The 21,661-nt window shown below is 42.6% G+C and overlaps 1 protein-coding gene across 2 annotated transcripts in view; it reads left to right on the top strand.

The window, feature by feature from the left end:
• STON2 (stonin 2) overlaps positions 1-21,661 on the top strand; it is an 84,002-nt gene that overhangs the window by 52,583 nt on the left and 9,758 nt on the right. For both annotated transcript variants that reach the window (XM_054067414.1, XM_054067412.1), the window contains exon 5: positions 12,515-14,350. In XM_054067414.1, the coding sequence (XP_053923389.1) occupies positions 12,515-14,350 (1,836 nt within the window). The remainder of the gene's footprint in view (positions 1-12,514; positions 14,351-21,661) is intronic.

The following is a 21,661-nucleotide window of genomic DNA, read 5'->3' as shown; positions in this document are numbered from 1 at the left end:
ATGGAGATTTTCAGGATTCCTTCCTTGTTCGCCACCTTTAAAGCTGGCAACTTATTCTCTCATGTATATGTCGGGAGATGGGAGTGTGTGTGTATATACATGTATATGGTAAGGAGCTAACTAACTGAGATGTCTGACATTTGGGGTCTCTTCTTTACTTCTGCACTGGATTATTTTAATGTTTTCCACTCTTTGTCTCTAGCTGAATTCCTTCCCCTCTGCACCCCCATGAAAAGAATGGGGAGGATCATTTGGGGAAGAAAGAGGACATGCAAGACTAGGCAGTGGTGGAGGGAGCTAAAACTTTTCAGTAAGAAAGGATATTGGTGTGGCTAGGAAGTTATGCAGGATGAGTGAAAGAGAATTTGGGCCCTGTATATCCCTGTGTTTTGCCCCCGGGCAGAATAATAGCTTGAAGGGAAGATGCATGCTAGAGATGTGAAGATGGGAAGTTACATTACAATTTGTGCGGAGAGGAAGGAAACATGGGTTTCCTCTTCACTTCGTGCCACGGAGTGCTGTGATAACATTATGAGTTGCTTCTTTCCATCTTTCACGGGTGGGTCTGTTTTGGTGAAACTCTCACGTTTAACAATGAGGCCCATGCCTTTCTGTTTGCTGTAATCACCCCAGCATGGCCCAAGGGAGAGAGGAAGAAATTACTTGTTCAGTAGTTTCTCTTTGACTGCTTCTGTGGAGTGACCCTGAATAATCCTGTGTACTGTGGTGGCTCCACACGCACATAGAAAAAGCAAAAACAAAACTCCAAATGACAAAAAAATGTAACAGCCCAGTATCTGGTTCTGCTGATTTTCCTGCAATTGTGAATAGCTGTACAACAGCTGGGATTTTATGGCATGAGCCTGGGCTGAAGGAAAAGGCTGTGCTAAGGTAACACCAGACCTGGAACAGATGAGTGTGGAGAGCGGAGAATGGCTGCATCAATCAGAGCAATATGTCGTAAAACAAGTCATTTCCTCATAACAGCCTCCTGGGCTGGTCAGCAGCTGCCTTGAGGTTGGAGATGAGCTGCTGATATCACCGTGGGATAATAGCAAGATTCTCTGACTGGGTCAGGGGGACTTACAGCAGGAGCTGTTGACTAAAGTGTAGTTAGATGAACATGCTGGCAAGTTTTCTGTCCTCTGCCATCCTTGGGAGTCTTTTCATTATGTGCATACAAAGAGTGAGCTAGGCCAGCGCTATTAGTTTCTGAAGTCAGATGAAGTTGTCATTAGAACAGTCGTGCTAGTCAGACCGGGAAGACAGGCATGCTTTGTTGATACAGCTATGCTGTTAGGAGCATCCTCCAAGTCAACCCTTGGAACATTATTATAGTTTTCCTGGGCAGACAAAAACTGAGAACAATTTTTAAGTGTCACCATAGAGAAGGCTTAAGTTGAGTTGTCACCAGTGGGAATATTTCTTCTTACTATGTCCTGTCTCCTTAAGCCAGCTTGCTCAGCAGATATCCAAACCACGTCTTTAAAAGCATCAAGAGGTGATAAACAGCAGTGCAACACCCTGACTCAACGCTGCAACTGCTATAGGAAGAGTGTAATACGGGTTGTGAAGACAAAGTTCATTTCCAGAAAAAAGTGGTGCCTATCTGACTGTACAAAGCATGTTTCAGTATCTGTTGCAGGAAGAGTCCACTTTCCAAGGGCTCAGTACCTCTTTGGATATGCCAGGTTTTTTCTCAGTACTTTTATTCAATGCAAAGCTTTTCCTGTTTGGGAGGAAACAAGAAAACCCCACAGGTCAGTAGTTTTGCTCTGCTACAGAAAGAAAACTTGTGGAACAGAGGGCATAAATTGGTAGCTGAAGGCCACTTAGACAATCACATAGTTCTGATTAGCACCTAGGCCTTCTGCGGCCCGTTCCTATGTCATATCCTTTGCATATTGCACTTCTCAAGCACCTGTAATTATCATTATTTATTGAAGGTGGGTGTGTTGCTTTGGCAGGTGCATCCTCAGCAACATCTACATGGGTCAGGTATGGCATATAGATCAGGCTGTCCTTTCTGTTCTCGCACACTATTTCCAGCTAGTCTTCTTCAGTCCTTTGTGTTATGTATCAAACATCCCTCCAGGAGTTTAAAAAAACCCCAAATTTTACCTACACGTGGCTTTGCTGTAGCTCCTCTCACCTTTGCATTGAGAACCTCAGTTGTTAAGTCATAAAACTTCACTGTAGCTTGGAGCTCCCACCGCTCTAAGTCAAGAACTGGCCAAACTAGCTACCCCCACATAGTTACATAGTCTTCTCTGTACTTTAATCAGAAAACGTTTGCATGACAAGCTAATGTGGCGGGGGGGGGGCAGCGGAATATTAGCATAAGCTTCAGGCAAAAGTGGAGCACTCTTAACCTTCATAATTTATATCGGCTGTGTTGTCAATGGAACAAATCTGTCTTTACAGTTAATCAGGTAACTAAATAATTAAAACATATAGCTGAAGTCTTAAGTTTCCACAGAGCCTTATGTTAGAAACTGGGAAATGAGTCTTTGGATTTTTTGAAATAACAGCAGTGGCATAACTTCTAAATCATTTTGATATTGTTTGGGGTAAAGGCAGTATAAATATGAGATTACCTCTTGCCCAGATAACCTGAGTTGTGCAGACAAATCTGGCAGACAGGATGTGAGCTACTGACTTGATATGATATAAAATTTGATCCTGGGAAATGCCTTGAGTGCAGGAATGAGGAAGTTAGTGGTACTATTTTTAAACGTTGTAGGGAAACATAAGTGTTGGGCAATAGTGTGTTTTGAAGATGTAAAATAACAAATGTCTGGTTTTCCTCATCTTTCCTCCATCACTTTTTTGTCTGCACTATAGAGGTTTAAATCTGTCTATCAATATGAATTTTAAATTTGTGCCGTTTTGTATTAGTTATCAAGAAAAACATACTCCTTCTCTCCATAACATACCTTGTCCTGCTTTGCCGTAAATGATGTGCAGATATGGACACCAGTGTTTATTTTTCTAAGCAGTGAATTAAGCACTGGTACAGGCATATTGGACATCCCTATGTCCTGACTTGTCTGGGTTTTTGCTTCAGAATCAGCACAAGACTGAACAGATAGTTGGGGTGATGTTGGCTTCAGTCATGCAGAAACTGTCCATGTAGGAATTGGAGATCAACCAATTTTCCACCAACTACCAAGCTGTCATCAGATGATGTTACCATTTGTGGTCTCTACCAGTACCGTTTCTGAATTGGCAATAGCAAACACAGGCTGTTTCAGACTTCTAACGCACATGACGGTCTCCTGCCTCCAATTTTCCTGTGGCTATGGGAATGTTTCTTGCATTTGCCTAACATAGCCAGACCCCCATGCTTATGCAATACTGCAGTTGCCTTTTGAATCCATAACTTGATGCATGAGGCCATAGTGTGTTGCTTTACAGTCAAAGGTTGTGCTGCTTAATGAGACCCCAAACTGTGAGGATCCAGTAGCCGGCACATTTCCACCTGCAGTCTGGCACTTGCAAATGTTAGGCTTATTTCACATGGTACTATGTCAAGTTCTGAAAACAAAACTTAAGAAGTCTGCAGACCTCTGTATTTTGCTACCAGTCCATTACATATTGCTTGTAAAATGAAGACATAATGAAGTAGTGTATTGTCTGTCTATGAGAGATATATGTAACCGCTCTTTACAAAAACGAGCTTGTTCAATGCATGCTACCATCAGCTTCTCCAAGATGGAGTGGGATTTTCTTTGCAATTTTAGAATTTATTCTGCTTGTCAAATATCATGAACTTTCTGAAACATCTCTCTAAACTGGAGAGATATGGATTTGATGGGTGGACTCTTTGGTGGATAAGGAATTGGTTGGATGGTCGCATTCAGAGAGTAGTAGTCAACAACTCGAAGTCCAGATGGAGATCCATGACAAGTGGCGTCCCTCAGGGATCCTACAAGAAAGCTGGGGAGGGACTTTTTACAAGGGCATCTAGTGACAGGATGAAGGGGAATGGCTTTAAATTGGAAGGGGGGAGATTTAGATTAGACATTAGGAAGAAATTATGCACAATGAGGGTGGTGAGGCACTGGCACAGGTTGCCCAGGGGAGGTGTGGATGCCCCATCCCTGGAGGTGTTCAAGGCCAGGTTGGATGGGACCTTGGGCAGCCTGACCTAGTGGGAGGTGTCCCTACCCAAGACAGGGGAGTTGGAACTAGATGATCTTTAAGGTCCCTTCCAACCCAAACCATTGTCTGATTCTAGGATTTTATGATCCTGGGCTAGCAGGAGCATTTTTCTTTCCTTACGTGCTCTGAGAATATTTCTTCATGAGCTCTGCGGTCTCATCTCAGTGGCAGTTCCATTATCGAAGGATATGCTGTATGTGCTGCTGATTAAAATCAGGGGGAGGCAGACCTCTGTAGGTAGAAGCAAAGTCCAAAGTACATTCAGAGGCAAACTGACTTCATTTATCTTAGCCAGTGTACTTTGAAAGGAACTGCCTTTGAAAATTGTAATGCACATCTTCTGTTGTTCTCATTTGCCTCTTGTTCTTCTGGATAAAAGATGAAGCAGAAGGGTTCTGGTTCTTCATTCGTTGATCCCTCTGCAGGAACAGGTTCAGCTTTGTATTTCCCAGGACTGCTGTGCCACCTCACACACAGGCTTTGTCTAGACTAGCCACACTGGAAGACTAAGTATTCCAGTAGTAGTAATAATGACTAAGACTGGGATGTAGTCATAGTCATGATGATGATCTTGGGACTGAGCACACCTTGCTGGGGACAAAGTTAGATGACGTAGTGGTAAAAATATGTCAATCGTATCTATGCTATGTCTTCAGAGATGGAAATGAAGTTGCTTTGTAATGACTCACGTAGGTATACTTAGTTGCCAAGATGTTTACTTTATAAGTATATTATGTTTGTTTAATGGAATTCAGTTCTAAGGAAAAACAAGCAACTTTTAATGCTTTATCCACTTACATGAGATCTGTTAACAACTTGGTTCAAATTATTCCTAATTATAAAACAGTAGCATTATGCCACATATATATTGTTAATTCTTTGAACAGACTTAGTCTTGTCTAAATCTTGTAAAAATCGTGAAGCCTTCCTTTAATTCTATCAGTCTTAATGTACCACCTTCTGGACAGCTAATGCAAGCACATGAATTAATATGCAGTAAAAATGTGTACTTTCTAGATCTGTGACTCTCAAATGATTTCAAATCAAAAAAACTTCTTTTCTGTAAATAGTTTTGAGACTTACGCACTACTATTGTTTAACACATAAGAGAAACACTCCGCTTTTTCTAAGTAACAAGAACAAAAGATATTTACATTGATTTGTTTTTAAAATAGCTTTATATAGTGGAAAAAAAAATAAAACCAAGCTAGGTTTAAATGGTAAGTAATGCTTTTCCTGAGAGTACCTAATAGATAGGTATAGATGGGAGACTTCTATTTCTTTGTAAGTTCCTTATTCCCTCGAACTTATTACCTCATAGTTCCTACCTGAGATGAAGATCTAACGGTTTCTTCAAGACAGTAGCAACCTTGCCTGTGACTTGCATGATTTATATCCAATTTGAAATCTTCTGTTCAAATGATAAATTGGTATTAATTTGAGACCCAGGTATATAGGCACTCATATTTCAAAGCTCTGCATCTATCTTTGCAGCGTTTTTTGGGATAGGTTGTATGTTTGCTCTGTAATTCTGTCTAAGAGTCTTAGTACACTAACTTCTAAGTGTTCAGACTAAAACCTAAATTGCATATTTGGAAAGCAAATTTTCTGTATATGGACATCTGCTGTAGGAATCTAACTTACCACTTTTGTGCACGAGGTGTGTTACAGATGCTTGGTTTAAAGCATCTGATCTAGCCAGATCCATTCTGATTGCCTAACCTACTGCACCGTGCAGACTGCAGGGCATGTAAGAAACTCTTACAAAACCATAATTACAGCTGAGAGCAGATGGCATAGCTGAGATCTGTACAAGGAAAAGGAAAACAGACTGTACATAGATTATGAGTTGATGAAATATAGTTTCAGTTATTTCACATCACACCTAAAATGTTTTTTTTCATAAGCCAGTGGTTTAACAACTCAATAAACATAACACAGTAAAAATACGGAGTATTTTAAAATAAAATATAAGTTGCAAACTGATTTTTTTATGTTGAACATTTTCTTTGCCTAAGGAATAACAACACGGCTCTGATTGAATTTCAGGCTTCATTTAATTAATTTCTCCAAATGAATAAACAGAGGAGCAGAAAACGTGAGAAAACAAAAAAAGGCACTCAGCTAGCATCCTACATAGCTGGTTACAATGAAACTTCCAACTGTAACTACCACTATTTTTATGGGTACTCTGGTACCAGTTTCTTAATGGTTAGGTCAAGCTCAGTTGTTGGGAAGATGTTCTCCTCCTTCTCCAAGTATCAAGAGGCAATGTCAGTGAAGGAAACACAAGGCAAATAATTTAAAACACTGAAGCTTGGTGAGCACCGATGCCTGAAGTACAGTAGTCCTGCCTTCTCATCAATATATATGTTTGTACAGCTATAGAATAATAAGAAAATGTCAAAACTTCATTTAAAATTAAATACAGCAGTTATTTTAAGAATTAGAGACTCATGGGAATAAATTAATTGAACATAGATTACATTCATTGTGTTTTAAATATGCTGGAAGCTCTGTGATATAGCTTCTTTGTAACTTCTGATGACTGAACTTCTTTTGACAATTAAACTTCTTTTGGGACCTGTGATGAATTTACAATAGTTAACCAAGCAACAGGAATCATATTTAAGTAGTCATTAGCCCAGTACTGGGAATAGACTATTTAGTACGAGGTACTGCAGATTTAGTGTAAAACTACACTAGGTTTAATCAGGCCACTGATTTACATGGTCTGAATGTAGATACCAAAGTTCAAAGGGATGTAGCGATAGAATATGACACAGCATGATGAACTCGAAAGTTAACTAAGGATGAATCCAGTCAACATGATCTGAGAAGCCTGTCAGGTGGGAGAAGGAGAAGGATTAAGAAAGGGACCCGTAGAGATCAGCTCTGTGACTTCAGTCTTTCATCTTGCACCTTCTCTTGCTGGAGAAAAATCATGTGATGATTTTGAAATGTCTGTTAGCTTGCCATAAGGTGTTAAGTTAAAATCATAACTTTTTTATTAACAGTTCAACACTCTGGAGAACCAGATTGCTGTTAAATTTTTGTATGTGGTGTGTTCAGCAGCAAGAGTAGAGGGCAAAGACTGTGTGAGCAGTCATCTCTTCCACATGTCAGATCTTGTAGAGACACTCAAAATCTGCAGGAATGCTTATAAATGTACTTTCCAGCCTGTAGGGAGAAGTTACTTAAGAGGGTGGAAGTTTTACAGCCCCTCTCCATAATCTTCTTGCAAGGAGGCAAGGTAATTGCTTCTTCTTCTATCTCCAAAGTCCATTCTGAAGCTTACATGTCCTGCAAGCTGGGAGAGGCCATTACTCGGTATTCCCTTAATGCTACCCTACACTGATTGATAGCATAGGTACCCAGGAAGCGTGTGGTGGTAATAATTGTTATCCTTACAGGGATATCCTGTGCAAAATAAGCATAGGCAAGAAGTTTTCTGTGCTTTGAGTTGTAGATGCTTGCAACTGATTTCCATGGCAGTTTTCTACTGTAGCTTTGTTTAGCTAGAGAAAGTTACCTTGATATCTGCAGCAGTCACACATTTGACTTTCCATCATTAACAGAGGTGTGATAAACAGGAAAGCTTACAAAAACAGACGTGGCTTCATGGCTTGTACCAAATTTGAAACTCTTTGCAAATGCATGGATATAACAAAAATATTTATTGACTCAATTTATAGGTTTTTACCCAACTCTGTGATGATTACACATTACCCTGTCTTCTGTGAGAGTCCTAGAAACACACTGGATACTGTAATACAGAGGAGCAATCACTCTTCCACATTTAGTAGTCTTAATAGTCAAAAAATTACAGAAAGTGGGAAGAGAACCAGAAGCTGTGAGAGTGAAAGCGATGAGGTGTTTTCCTAAGAGCCACATAGCAGGTCAGTGGCCAGACTAGAAATGGGAGTCTAGTTTATCAGTTCCAAACAACAGCCCACATACTTTAAACTACACTGTGTTACCTGGGAAGATCAGAAACATGATGGACCACTAAAAAAAAGTGTACAGGCACAGTTGTTGTGACTTGGATATGGAAAACAAACGCAAGGAAATGATCAGATATGGCCATCACGCAAAGTATGTTAAAGTATAACCTTTATCACGGAGAGATAACTGCATGGCAACCTCAGCCATGATTTCTCTCAGATTATGTCTATCAGTGCTTTCTGCTTTTCTATCATTGCCTATGAATACAGAGACTCTACAGGTTTTGTAACTGGCATCTTCTTGACCTGGCTGATCTTTAAAGGCCAAGTCTGAAGTACTACCTGCCTATATATCAATGTCTGGTGGACCTGATGTAGATTAGTTTCCCAGCAAGCATCCTAGAATAGATCTAGCTGTGCCAACAGAAAACTTAGCAATGCTTACTTTTAGGGACTGGTGTTGGGTACATCAAGGACGCAAGTACCCCACTGGAAGGTGTGACTGTACTAAGGGCATATTTGTACTACAGACTGGAGTGTAAATTAGAACTATCTGAGTTAAATGTAAATTAATGAATCCAGGTAACAGAAACAGGCATGCCATGAAGCTCTGAACTCATTTCTGTTGAGACCCAAAATAGACAACTACTCAAGTTTCAAAATCCAGGCTTTTGCTCAGATCCGTTTTCTAAGGTCGTTATCTGCCTTTCTCTTTGAAAGGTGTGTAACATACTGAGAAATTTTTCCTACTTCCGTGGCACAGTTTCAGTCACAAACAGTTTGCAATATCAATATCCTTTAGCAGCTGGATGGCTGCCTTTCCCCCAAGCATAAGTAACATGATATTACCTGGTGGGTTTGGCCAAAACAGTTTAAACAGAAATGAAAAGTTGAAACAATAAAGAGAACCAAAGCCTTCTTTCCTTGTAGTAAGTCACGAGGCTGATCATAGTGAGATGTTCTACATCCATTACAACATAATACCTCTTACCATTTTCTCATACCAAAATTATTAACACTTTTGCTACTGAATACTTGTAACACAACAAAACATTAAGGAGCTTAGGGATGATAAAAAAACACAAACCAACTTACAGTGCAGGTTGGCATTTTATTATTCACCAGTGACTTAAGCTTCCAAATTATTGGCTTGGTAATGATGTTCAGGCATATATGTAGTAATGTACGGCCAGTGCTGGTTACAGGCCTCACTTATGTGGGGGAACGAATGCAGGGATGCATAGTTGTGCGGGCAGCCAGAGGCTGCTTGCCTCAGAGCTCGCAGATGCTGCTGTCACTGGGAAAGGAGACAGAGCTACTATCCCCTTCACCTCCTTGGTAAATCTACTCCTGTGTTTTGTAGCTGCCTGGAGCAACTGGTCAAGTTGGAATCTGGCAAGGTCAGACAATTAAAAGATATTTTAATTTTGCAGTGTAAACGCCTATCACAATTATTTGCTTAGGAAAGCCAAGTCAGTTGATCAAGAAGGCAGAAACAAGTGCTTTGTTTTGATCACTTCTTCCTTTTTCTATGCAGGTCTAGTCTTTCTCAGTCAGGAGTCAGTCTGGGTTGTAGACTGTCCGTACCCCATCAGCAAGTCATTAACTTGATTTCTTTTGTAGGAAGAAATTTTGAAAACGGTTATTAAAGCAAGAAGTGAAATAATATTCATCTAGGGAATCGCTTTCTTAAGTGTCCTCTCCTAGACAGTGTCCTCTTGGGGTGGTACCAAAAGGATGGACATTCCCATTTTAAACATTATTGCCTATGTTCAGGAACTCAACAAAAGTCAAGAAGGGAAAAATCTCAAGTCATTGTCTAAGCTATCCTCTAGCAATATCAAGATTTTTCACCATGCTGTATTTACCTTCGCAGCAGAAGTGCCAATATTTCTCTTGGGGTGTGCACTATTTTGTCTAGTTCTCAGGAGCTTACTTTGGCTGCTTGGCTGCATTAGAATATTGTTATTTTTATCCTCCCTTCTATTAGTCATTCTCTTATGGACCAAGCAAAAAACCTGTCTTTTCTAGAACCACCTCTGTGTTTCTCAAATATTTGTAGACCCAACGATGTGGTTCTTTGGCAGCAGAAGAACGTGCTTTTGATTTTAGTTTGGGAAAGAAAGATTATTTCACTTCCCAGATTTGACACTTCCACATATCAAATCAAATAACAGATTATTGATTTTTCTAGAAAATAAAATTGCACAAATGTTTGCATTTAGAAAACCATCTTCCCTTAATATTTCTTCTGTATTTCTGAGCATCTGGATCAAATAAGTGATTTATTTTATAGAATTTGTTTAATTTACAAAGAAATTTTGTCAGGTGAGTTCTGTGTGTTTTTCACATGGACTCTCAAGGAATTCTTCTCATCTCCCTTTGTCAAACTTACCAGAAGTGTTAATTCTTTATTTGTGGAATCACATTTGGTGTCTGCAATCCAAAAGCTCAGATACAGGAAAGGGAAAATTATAATTGCGGATGGTGAAGAGGTGGTAGGCTCTTAAGAAACCCTGAGGCATGAGTGAACATAGAAGGTATCGACACAGACCTGGGGATCAGAACAATATCAGATTATTCTTGTTGGGGTTTTTATTACTTTCTCACTTAGAGTGTGATTATGGATGTTAAGCAGTTGGCTTGTTTTTCTCCCACCACAAATCTGTTTATAGTCTTTAGCAAAACTTAACAGATAAAGGACTCACCACTGTACCCAGTGGTGCAACCAGTAGCCGAGACTACAGGGAGGCATTGTGCAAAGCTGGGAGTGAAACAGCAGAGTAGGGAAGAAAATCTGGGAAATTGAGGTAGTGCCACTTTGAAATGCATGAATAGGTTGTAAAAGCAATATGTTCTTGGTTTTGCTTATTTATTATTGTGGCCTGAAAAAACAAATTAGTATCATTTGGCTTCATATATAATTCTCAGTTACAAAAACCCTTAGAACTTACATGATGTATTTTTTCCTTAGATTAGAAGGCTGGGGAGCCCAGAAAATCAAGTTACCCAAGACATTATAATGAGCTAATGGCAGGACTTTGGCTAACATGAATATTCCCTATTTCATATTCTAAATGGTAACTGGAATAAAAATTCAAATTGTCTATCACAGTTGAGGCAGAATAGAAATCAAGCTCATCCTTTTTTTCTGGGAACTGATAGCAATTTAAATAACGACTTAGATGGTTTCTTATTGCTAACATTGTAAAATATGCTCACATCACAGCCATACTGAAGTGCTACATTTTACGTTCACTTTTCTGCTTGTACTGAAGAACAGTAACTTGTGTAAAACATGGGATCTATAGATCTATCAGAAGCAAAAGGCACAGATACTAACGCTGCTATATCATATGTAGAACAAACCCATGGTGCAGATGCAGAGTATAATTTCATGCTGGCTGCTTATTCTAAGGAGCACTGTGGTTCATTAACCTAGTGGGAAGAAAATGGGGTGAAAACCCTTTAATTTTGGAACTCTGAAAATGTATGCTCATTTTGGAAAACACCTTGTTAACACTGGAGCTGGGGTTGAAGTAGCACAGTATCATGCAAACTCCTGGGAAATGTCTTGGCAGAGCCCAAAACAAGGAAAGTGGTGGTGAAAGGTGCCATGTCCTGACAGAAGATGATGACAATTTACACAATACAAATCAAAAATATGTTTTTCCTTATCCTAACATGCATCCCTAGATCACAGCTTCTTCAAGAGTTTTTTCAGAGACTGGCATACTCTTTCCCTCTGAATAAATCAAAGAGTCTCTTTGCTGAACACATCCTGGGCAAAAAAGCCACATAGGTACCTTTTATGGTGCCTTCACCAGATCCCCAAGTGCTTTTGTGATAAAAGCAAATGTACAGACAAGTATGTGGGGACAGAGTGGAGAAGTGCTCTTTCTCAGTGTTCATTCCCTCTCCCCAATGGATTCTTCAGTAGAGCAAAGGGTATGGGGAGAGAAAGAGAAAAAATGAGAACAAGGGAGAGAAGAAACAAAATGGGTAAATGACAGAAGATAAGTGGGGAGAAGAAACGCAGCCTGAAAGTTTAGATAGGGAAGCTTTAAAAAATTGCTACAACATGTGAGCTAAGTTTCTTTTTTAGGTCATTATGTTTGAATGAGAGCAATACAATCATTGCTCTCATTCCTTTCGTATTTCTTCCTGCATTCCTTTTGTTAAACTGTCTATTTAAAACTGGCTGAAACTATTTCTTCATTAATTCTTGCCAGACTTTTCAGAATTTTGGCCAAGTCTTTTGATTATCTTTCTTTCCCAAAATATGAATAGGCCTTTCCTGGACATGTGAAGGACTGTTGCAGACTGTGTTTCTCTTTTAGTGGAGATAACTAGGTAACTTCAGAATAATTAGCTGAAATTTCCTCCCCTCCCTTCTTTTTTTAAAGACAATTCCTCGTCTGTCCAAGAAGATGAAGAGGTAGATATGGAGGCTGTCAACTGGCAGCTGAACAACACCTCCATGAATGGGCATTCATCTACCCCAACCACAGTTCGCTTTCCCAGCTGGGTGACTTTTGATGACAATGAAGTCAGTTTTTCACCACAGAACCTTTCTCCCTTGAAAACAGACACCCCACCTGCAGAAACACAGACTCCAGATGTTAACTTTAACCTCACTACATCTTTTAAGAAAAGAGAACGTCCTAAAAGCACATTGGGTGACCTCTCCAAAATTCAAAAACTAGATCTCTCCTCCTTAACCAAGTTGCCTTCTGCTGAAACACCACCATGGAGTGCTACAAATCCTTTTCTGGATGAATCTCTGCGAGATGTCCAACCCTCACCTATCAATCCATTCAGCTCATTCTTTGAGGAGCGAGACAGGCGTTCTAAAAGTTCTTCTGTCTCCAGTGCTCCAGGCAAAAGCCAAAGAGATTCTCTCGTTATTCTCCATCAAGAGCCTGATACTATCAGTTTCCATGAGGCAAACAAAACTGTAACCCACACAGATGCTGTAGAGCAGCTCAAGCAACTCCAGATTGGAGACCCAGACCATGTGAGCAGCCCTACCTTGCCTGATGATGACCCCATGATGCCATATGATCTGGATGCAGCCTTATTTAACCTGGCACCAGCTCAGCCAAAGGATGGATGGCCAATGATGCTCCGGATCCCAGAGAAGAAGAATATTATGTCATCAAGGCACTGGGGACCAATATATGTCAAGCTGACTGACAGTGGATATATACAGCTTTTTTATGAGAAAGGACTAGAGAAACCTTTCCGGGAATTCAAACTTGAAATCAATCACGAGATTTCAGAGCGCAAGCTCCAGAACTATGATGAGAATGGAAGGATACACAGTGTGCGGTTGGACCGCACAATCTACAAGGAGAAAAAGAAGTATCAGCCTAAGCCAGCGATTGCTCACATAGCAGAGAGAGAGCAAATTATCAAGCTTGGGACTACGGATTATGGAGACTTCCTTAGCTTCATCAGTGCTGTCCAAGACACACTGATGAACTTGCCAGCCTCATCAACAGATCTGAGCACAGTGGGACTAAACTATCAAGAAGAAGAAATCACAATTGATGTCAGGGATGAGTTTCATGGCATCTTGGCCAAAGGAGACAGTGTGATTCTCCAGCACAGTGTGCTGACCCATATCTATGTTCTCAGCTTCCTTTCTGGCCTGGCAGAATGCAGACTGGGCCTTAACGATATCCTGATCAAAGGGAATGAAATAGTTGCAAGGCAGGATATTATGCCCACTACTACCACTAAGTGGATTAAATTATACAGCTGTCGATTCCATTCATGTGTGGATGAGGATGTGTTTAATAACTCCCGTATTATCCTGTTCAATCCCTTGGATGCCTGCCGATTTGAACTGATGCGATTCAGAACTGTCTTTGCTGAGAAAACTTTGCCTTTTACTCTGAGGACAGCTGCCAGCATCAACGGTGCTGAGGTGGAGGTGCAGAGCTGGCTGATGATGTCCACCGGGTTCTCTTCCAACCGTGACCCTTTAACTCAGGTCCCTTGCGAGAATGTGATGATCCGCTACCCAGTGCCAAACGAGTGGGTGAAGAACTTCCGCAGGGAGAGCGTCCTGGGGGAGAAATCTTTGAAAGCCAAGGTGAACAAGGGGGCCGCTTTTGGATCAGCCAGTCTGTCAGGTTCGGAGCCAGTAATGAGAGTAACTTTGGGAACTGCCAAATATGAGCATGCCTTTAATTCCATTGTATGGAGGATAAACCGACTGCCTGACAAAAACTCGGGTGAGTGGTGCCTACCATCTCTACAGGAGTAAGCTAAAACAAGTTATGTATTTTAGAAAATAGGGAATACTGGGTTTGCATGGTGTGGGATAAATCATCAGTTGTAGTATACCAAAGGACATCAGATAGTTGCACAAAGCATTTATCTGACCCTTCATTGCATCAGATTAACTTATCCTACAAACATTGCTAATGATAAAAACAAGTTTAGGTTTTCCAAATGCAAAAATATGTCTTCTGCCTCTGCTTTTATGAGTACATTATGGCATTGAACATCTGTGTGTAGCCAGTAGCACCGTTACTGGAAGCAGGCCTTTTTCAGGTAATTGCAAAGGTAATATACTATGCTACTGGGCTCAATGACAGAACTAGATAAATTGCTGTATTTCCTTTTCCATGTGCTGCCAAGCAAACTGGAGCAGTGCTATGTATTTCAATGCGTATACCACAACTAATGCTTACAAAGTGTCTGGAATGAGGATTTTAAGAGGATAGAAGACACTGTGCCCCCATTAAAAAAAAAAAAAATCCAAACACCAGTTTGTGGCTATGGCTCCGTAATCAGTGCAGACAGGCAAATACAGCTTAAACCTGAAAAGAGAATACCAACATAAAACCCACAAGTCTTTGTATTTCTAGTAACACGGTCATAACTAAACATTCAGTCCAGGGAGGTTATTTTCCCTCTGTACTCGGCACTGGTGAGACCGCACCTTGAGTACTGTGTTCAGTTCTGGGCCCCTCACCACAAGAAGGATGTTGAGGTTCTGGAGCATGTCCAGAGAAGAGCAACGAAGCTGGTGAAGGGGCTGGAGAACAAGTCTTACGAGGAGTAGCTGAGGGAGCTGGAGTTGTTTAGCCTTGAGAAGAGGAGGCTGAGGGGAGACCTTATTGCTCTCTACAACTACCTGAAAGGAGGTTGTGGAGAGGAGGGAGCTGGCCTTTTCTCCCAAGTGACAGGTGACAGGACTAGAGGGAATGGCCTGAAGCTCCGCCAGGGGAGGTTCAGACTGGATATCAGAAAAAAATTCTTCACAGAAAGAGTCATCGGGCACTGGAACAGGCTGCCCAGGGAGGTGGTCGAGTCACCTTCTCTGGAGGTGTTTAAGGAACCGGTAGATGAAGTGCTTAGGGACATGGTTTAAGGGAGTGTTAGAAATGGTTGGACTCGATGATCCAATGGGTCCTGTCCAACCTGGTGATTCTATGATTCAAATAATATGGGCTGAGGGGATTGAGGCACGGACTCCTGCACTGGTGTTAACAGCAGACCCTTTATTGCAGACGGGCTGCTTTTATACAGCTCTGCTGAATGTCAAACCCCGCGGTGTTATCCGGTGCGTTCCAACCACCTGTCCCCGCGCTCACCCCTCACAGTCCCCGCTCAGCGGTAACGGATCACTCGCTGTTGCCGCGCAGCCCCAATTCCTCCCTCGGGCAGCAGAAGGCTGCGGTCGTCTCTTCGGTTCTTCCGTTTACGGCGCTTTCCCGGCAACGCTCGTGCGCCGTCCGCTCCGTCAGGGTCCGCGCGGGGCAGCGTTGGGCTCGGCCCGTTCTGTGTGTGCTGCCCGTGCAGCAGCGCGGCGGGGCCCAGAGCGGGAGCGGCAGCATCCGCGGGGCGCGGGGGGGCGGGCAGAGTGAAAAACGCCCCACGAAGGGCAGGCTGCTGTTCCCTTTGGCCATCACTGCCAACCATTCCACTTCCCTGCCTTTCATCCTTGAGTATGCGGTAAAGATAGACAACCCGGTGTTATTTTTATTCATAGCGAATTGTACTTCTTGATTTCTCTGATTTAGACTAGCTTTTTACAAATGAGATGCACTTTTTAGTATTAATGCTGTAGTAATGCAGCCGAGTGACTGGGTAGGTTTCTGTATTCGATGTTCCCTGGAAGTTCAGTGTTATATCAGATTTGGCACTTTCTAAGAATGTATGTTTTTCCTGAGTTTGAGCTATCATGTTAGCAAAACAGTCACCCAAGTCTTCTAATCTTTTGGATCATGTTTTGGCCCAAGGATCTCAGCTTACACCACGGGTTACATATTTGTAAAGATACCTCTGACAAAGGTGACGGCTCTGTGTTTTCTGTAGTCTGGGGCATAAGAAGAGAAAAATATCACAATGAAAAATTAACTTCATGTTGTTTATAAGTAATAACGTGCTTGTGAGGCAAATCTCACTATGCCATCTGCATGAACTCTGGGAACGAGGTGCTGTGAAATTGGGCCTTCTGTGGCATCCTGTCTCCAAAGATCTCCATGGACCCTATAGACACTACAGCTAGGGAAAGCCCCCAGACTTCAACACAGTCACAGAACATGCTGGTAGCAAAACAGGAGAAGAGGCAGAACACCTGTCTGTACTGCCTCCTGCAACATGGAGAAGCTCCCTTACCGACTGCAACTTTGAAAGATATGCCGATCTGTCTCTCTTGTTCTCATCTCTCCAAGTGTGAAGCTTTATTATATATAGCATGTGTCAGAGGGAAATGCACCACAAACTTGGCACTGCTGTTGGAGCCCTGCCACGGAGCATCTATCCATCAGGGTCACCATGCAGAACGCAGGGCAGTTAGTATTTGTTTATATCCTGAGAGGAAGAGCGTGTCCTCACCCCTCCGGTCAGGTCAGATGTAATTTCAGGGAAAGGAAGTGCCTTGCAAGCACTGTCTTGGCCAGAACACATTAAGTATGTGAGAAAGAAGGAATCCCAAAGTGATGACAGGACAGGCCAAGTGCAGTTTAAATCTGACCTTGTCTCTCAAGAGCTGTTTGCATTTCTTGACAGTACTTGTCCTGTGGTTTCCCTTGCTCAAAATATATGGCAAAGAAAGAGAGATATAAGTGGTACTCTAGAGCATTGATTCCCACTCCTTAGATTTGCCTGGAGGACCACAAAATTCTGACCACATGATACTGATGTGTGGTCTGCTCCCAACCTTATGCATGCTTGGCTGTATCCAGCCCTACCCACAAGTCATATAATAACTTGTCTCCACCTATTTGTGAAAGTCCCTATGAATTATGCAGTTCTCAAGCACTACATATTAAAATATTCCCCTGACTCGCACTACTGTGGCACCTGCAACTCACTTTAACAGTGCTCTGGGTCCTCTGTAAATGTCTGGTCTGCTAATGAGCTGCTCTAGTGTGTGGGACTCCAGAGCAGGAGAGATGTGGTGGCATCACAAAGCAGCTGGTGAGAAATGCCACAGGTAACCACAGTCTCCAGCTCTGCCCTTACCTCCACAGGCCAACCAACCTGTCTACATGGCATGGGACATTTCCATTGCATGACTCCCTCCAGCACCCATGCCTGTCTGTTCCCTGAATGTGGATTGGTGCAGGCTCAGTGTAGACATGAGGCATATGACACCATCAGCCCTGTCTGTGGCCTGACCTGATAGCCAATACCACAGCCCCACAAGGGAGAAGAACTGGTCCCTCCGAAAGGTCGCTGCTTGCAATCAGGTAATAGTATCCTTGCACCCCAATTGTTAGCAATTATTTCAGTAGCTTCACTGTCTTGTCCAAATGTTTTCTCTTTGTGTGTTCTAATCGGATGGCCCCCTTTGCGCTCTGGCTGTAGGAACTTGTTATCAGCACTGTCTGGATTGTTTTGTAGCCAAAGTGTCTGGTTATGGCTGGACATTGAAAAACATATGACAAATGAAGGACTATGTGTACTCTGATTATCATTTGACTTAGGAAAAAACTATGGACTAGATTCTATGGAGTATGTTGCTGAAATCCTTTCCAAAGTAGCTTGTTAAAATTTATTGCCCTGCTTATATTCACAATTAATATCATCAAAGCAGTTGATAAGGAAAGCCTGTTTACAGGCTCTGCAGATCTTCAGTTGCAGCTGGCTGGGCTCCACATGTTTGGGTTTTTTAATCCACCAGCAGAATATTAGGAAAACATCCACCTGGTCTTCGATTGTGGGAAAATGCTCTTCCAGCAAAGCAGGGATGTAGCCTCTATGCAGAGCCTTGGATCTGGATATTTGAACTTTGGTCTAGTTTGGCTGTGGATCCCAGGCGTGATGTCTGCTATACTATCTGAAGTAAATTAAATCCTTTAATCCAAACATGTTGAGACATTAGAGTCATTTGGAATAGATTGCCTCCAATCACGAAACCCATGCATATATATAATATATTATCATATCCTTAATTGTCAGAATGAAATGTTAGTAGCTCAAGGAAGCAAAAGATGCAAAACAAAAGCAGTCTTGTTGATTTACTCCTGATTTTACTAGAAAGTGTACCTGTTCATTAGAGGAGGAACTCTGAGTGACCCTGTTGAACAAAGTCTACAGACTTTATGCCATTTGTGCCTCACACTTGGGACACTAATGAGCACTTATTTGCTTAGTATTTTTGCTATAGTTTTGGTGGAGGAATCGCTTTGTTATGCAGTTTATCTGTTTGCCTACCGTGCTGAGCTGGTTTAAATTAATAACTTCCATTTTTTTTTTAGTGTTGTGCATGGTCTTTTCTGTTAGTGAGTGGAGGGGTCTTTATTTCCTTTTATCCTCCCTCCACCCCCCTTTTTTTTAGCCTGTTAATATCCAGCAACAATCAAGTATGTTAGAAGAGTGTTTGCTGCTTCCATGTATACAGTTGTAATTATGAAGAGTTTAATAGCTCAGATCTCAAATGCATCTGTGACAGAGAGTGCTCAAGCCCACTTAAACACTTCCCAGTGTTACCTTCACATGCATCCATACGAAAAGCAACTGAGCACATGCCACCTCAGGAGTGCAGCAGCACAAGCTCAACATTTTGTGATTGTGGATGTGGCTCGTGACAGAACACAGAATCGCCTCTCCTGGGCTGCTGTGGGCCTCCACTGAAATCTAGGCAGTCTGCAGTAGGGAGCAATCCACTGCAAACTGGAGGAGAAGAAAATAGGGAAGCAGATGAGCTGGAAGGATTACAATGAAGAGTCTGCTGAGACTGGTACAGAGTGTGGAGGAAGGAATGGATGGGAAGCCTGAAACTGGGAGCTAGTTGCCAGCACTGAGTGCTGTACACAGAAATTTTGAGCTGGGAAATACTCATTTTTAGACATCTTCATAACATAGTGCCTCAGAGCAGTGATTCCCAGGTATATGCAGTGGCACCCAAGTATCCCATGGCAGAACTGCACTGCCACCACAGGTGTGCTCACCACAGCCAATCTCAAGAACTGGGCAGAAGCAAAAGCCCTACTGTACTGGAGAGCACAATGTTCTCCATGAAAGCACATAGGGCTGCTGCTAACCCACATTGGGTGGAATCATCTTGAAAGTCGGCTGTGCAGCACTACTTTTTATCCAGAAAAAGTGTGCTCCAGGTATGAATAGCTAGGAAGCAGTGTCAGAGAGAAATCCTGTCTTGTTCTAGAACCAGGGCAACTTTGCTTGAGACAATTAATCCTGATCAAAGGCAGGTGTTATATCATAGTATTATAGTATAGTAAGGTTTGGAAGGGACCTTAGAGATCATCTAGTTCCAACCCCACTGCCATGGGCAGGGACATCCTGCTAAATCAGGCTGCCCAACACTCCATCCAGCCTGGCCTTGAACACCTCCAGGGGTGGGGCATCCACATCCTCCCTGGGCAACTTGTGCCAGTGTCTCACCACTCTCATAGTAAAGAAATTCTTCCTGATGTCCAGTCTAAATCTGCCCCTCTCCAGTTTATACCCGTTCCCCCGGTCCTGTCCCCACAAGCCTTTATGAATAGTCCCTCCGAACTTTCCTGTAGGCCCTCTTCAGGTACTGGAAGGTCACTATAAGATCTCCTCAGAGTCTTCTCTTCTCCAGGCTGAACAGGCCCAACTCTTTCAGCCTGTCCTTGTAGGGAAGGTGCTCCAGCCCTCCTCTGGACCTGTTCCAACAGCTCCATATCCTTCTTACGTTGAGGATTCCAGAACTGGACATAGTATTCCAGGTGAGGTCTCACAAGAGCGGAATAGAGGGGCAGAATCACCTCCCTCGACCTGCTGGCCACGCTTCTTTTGATGCAGCCCAGTATATGGTTGGCCTTCAGAGCTGCGAGCGCACATTGCCGGCTCATGTCGAGCTTCTCATCAATCAGCACCCTCAAGTCCTTCTCTGCAGGGCTGCTCTCAATCACGTCATCCCCCATCATGTACTGAAAACTGGGATTGCCCCGACCCAGGTGCAGGACCTTACACTTGGCCTTGTTGAACTTCATGAGGTTCTCACACCCCACTTCTCCAGCCTGTCCAGATCCCTCTGGAGAATATCCCATCCTTCTGGTGTGGCAACTACACCACTCAGCTTGGTGTCATCCACAGACTTGCTGAGGGTGCACTCAATCTCGCTGTCAATATCTTTGATAAAGATATTAAACAGCACCTGTCCCAGTGTGGACCCCTGAGGGACACCACTCGTCACAGATCTCCATCTGGACTTTGAGCCATTAACCACTACTCTCTGAATACAGCCACCCAACCAGTTTCTTATCCACCATACCATCCACCCATCAAATCCATATCTCTCCAATTTAGAGAGAAGGATGTTGTGGGGAACCATGTCAAAGGCTTTACAGAAGTCTAGATAGATCACATCCCTCGGTTTACCCGTGTCTGCTGCTGCGGTTACCCCATCATAGAAAGCCACCAAGTTGGTCATACAGGATTTGCCCCTGGTGAAGCCACGCTGGCTGCCATTAATCACCTCCCTGTCCTCCATGTGCTTTAGCATAGCTTCTAGGAGGATCTGTTCCATGATCTTCCCAGGCACAGAAGTGAGGCTGACAGGTCGGTAGTTCTCAGGGTCATCTTTTCTACCCTTTTTAAAAATGGGTACAATGTAACCCTTCTTCCAATCACCAGGGACTTCTCTTGACTGCCATGACTTTTCAAATATCACGGAGAGTGGCTTGGCCACCACATCTGCCAGTTCCCTCAGGACTCTTGGATGCATCTCATCAGGTCCCATAGACTTACATACATTCAGGTTCTTCAGGTGTTTGCGAACCTGATCCTTCTCTACTGTGGGAGGGGGTTTACCCCCCTGGTCACCATCTTGCTGTCCCATGACCCAAGAGGGGTGATAAGAGCAGTTATCGGCGAAGACTGAGGCAAAAAAGTTGTTGAGTACCTCAGCCTTTTCCTCATCTGTTGATACATGATCCCCATTTCCAGCCATCAGTGGGGTACGTTCTCTTTGATCTTCCTCTTTTGACTGATGTACCTGTAAAAGCCCTTCATGTTAGTCTTCACTTCCATTGCCAAGTTCAGCTCCAGCTGCACCTTGGCCTTCCTGACTTCATCCCTGCACAATCAGGCAGCGT

Source organism: Cuculus canorus, chromosome 5 (genome assembly GCF_017976375.1).
Source record: "Cuculus canorus isolate bCucCan1 chromosome 5, bCucCan1.pri, whole genome shotgun sequence".
Classification (NCBI taxonomy): Eukaryota; Metazoa; Chordata; class Aves; order Cuculiformes; family Cuculidae; genus Cuculus; species Cuculus canorus.
Note: the sequence above shows the minus strand (reverse complement) of the source record. Positions and strands in the feature narration are given on the sequence as shown.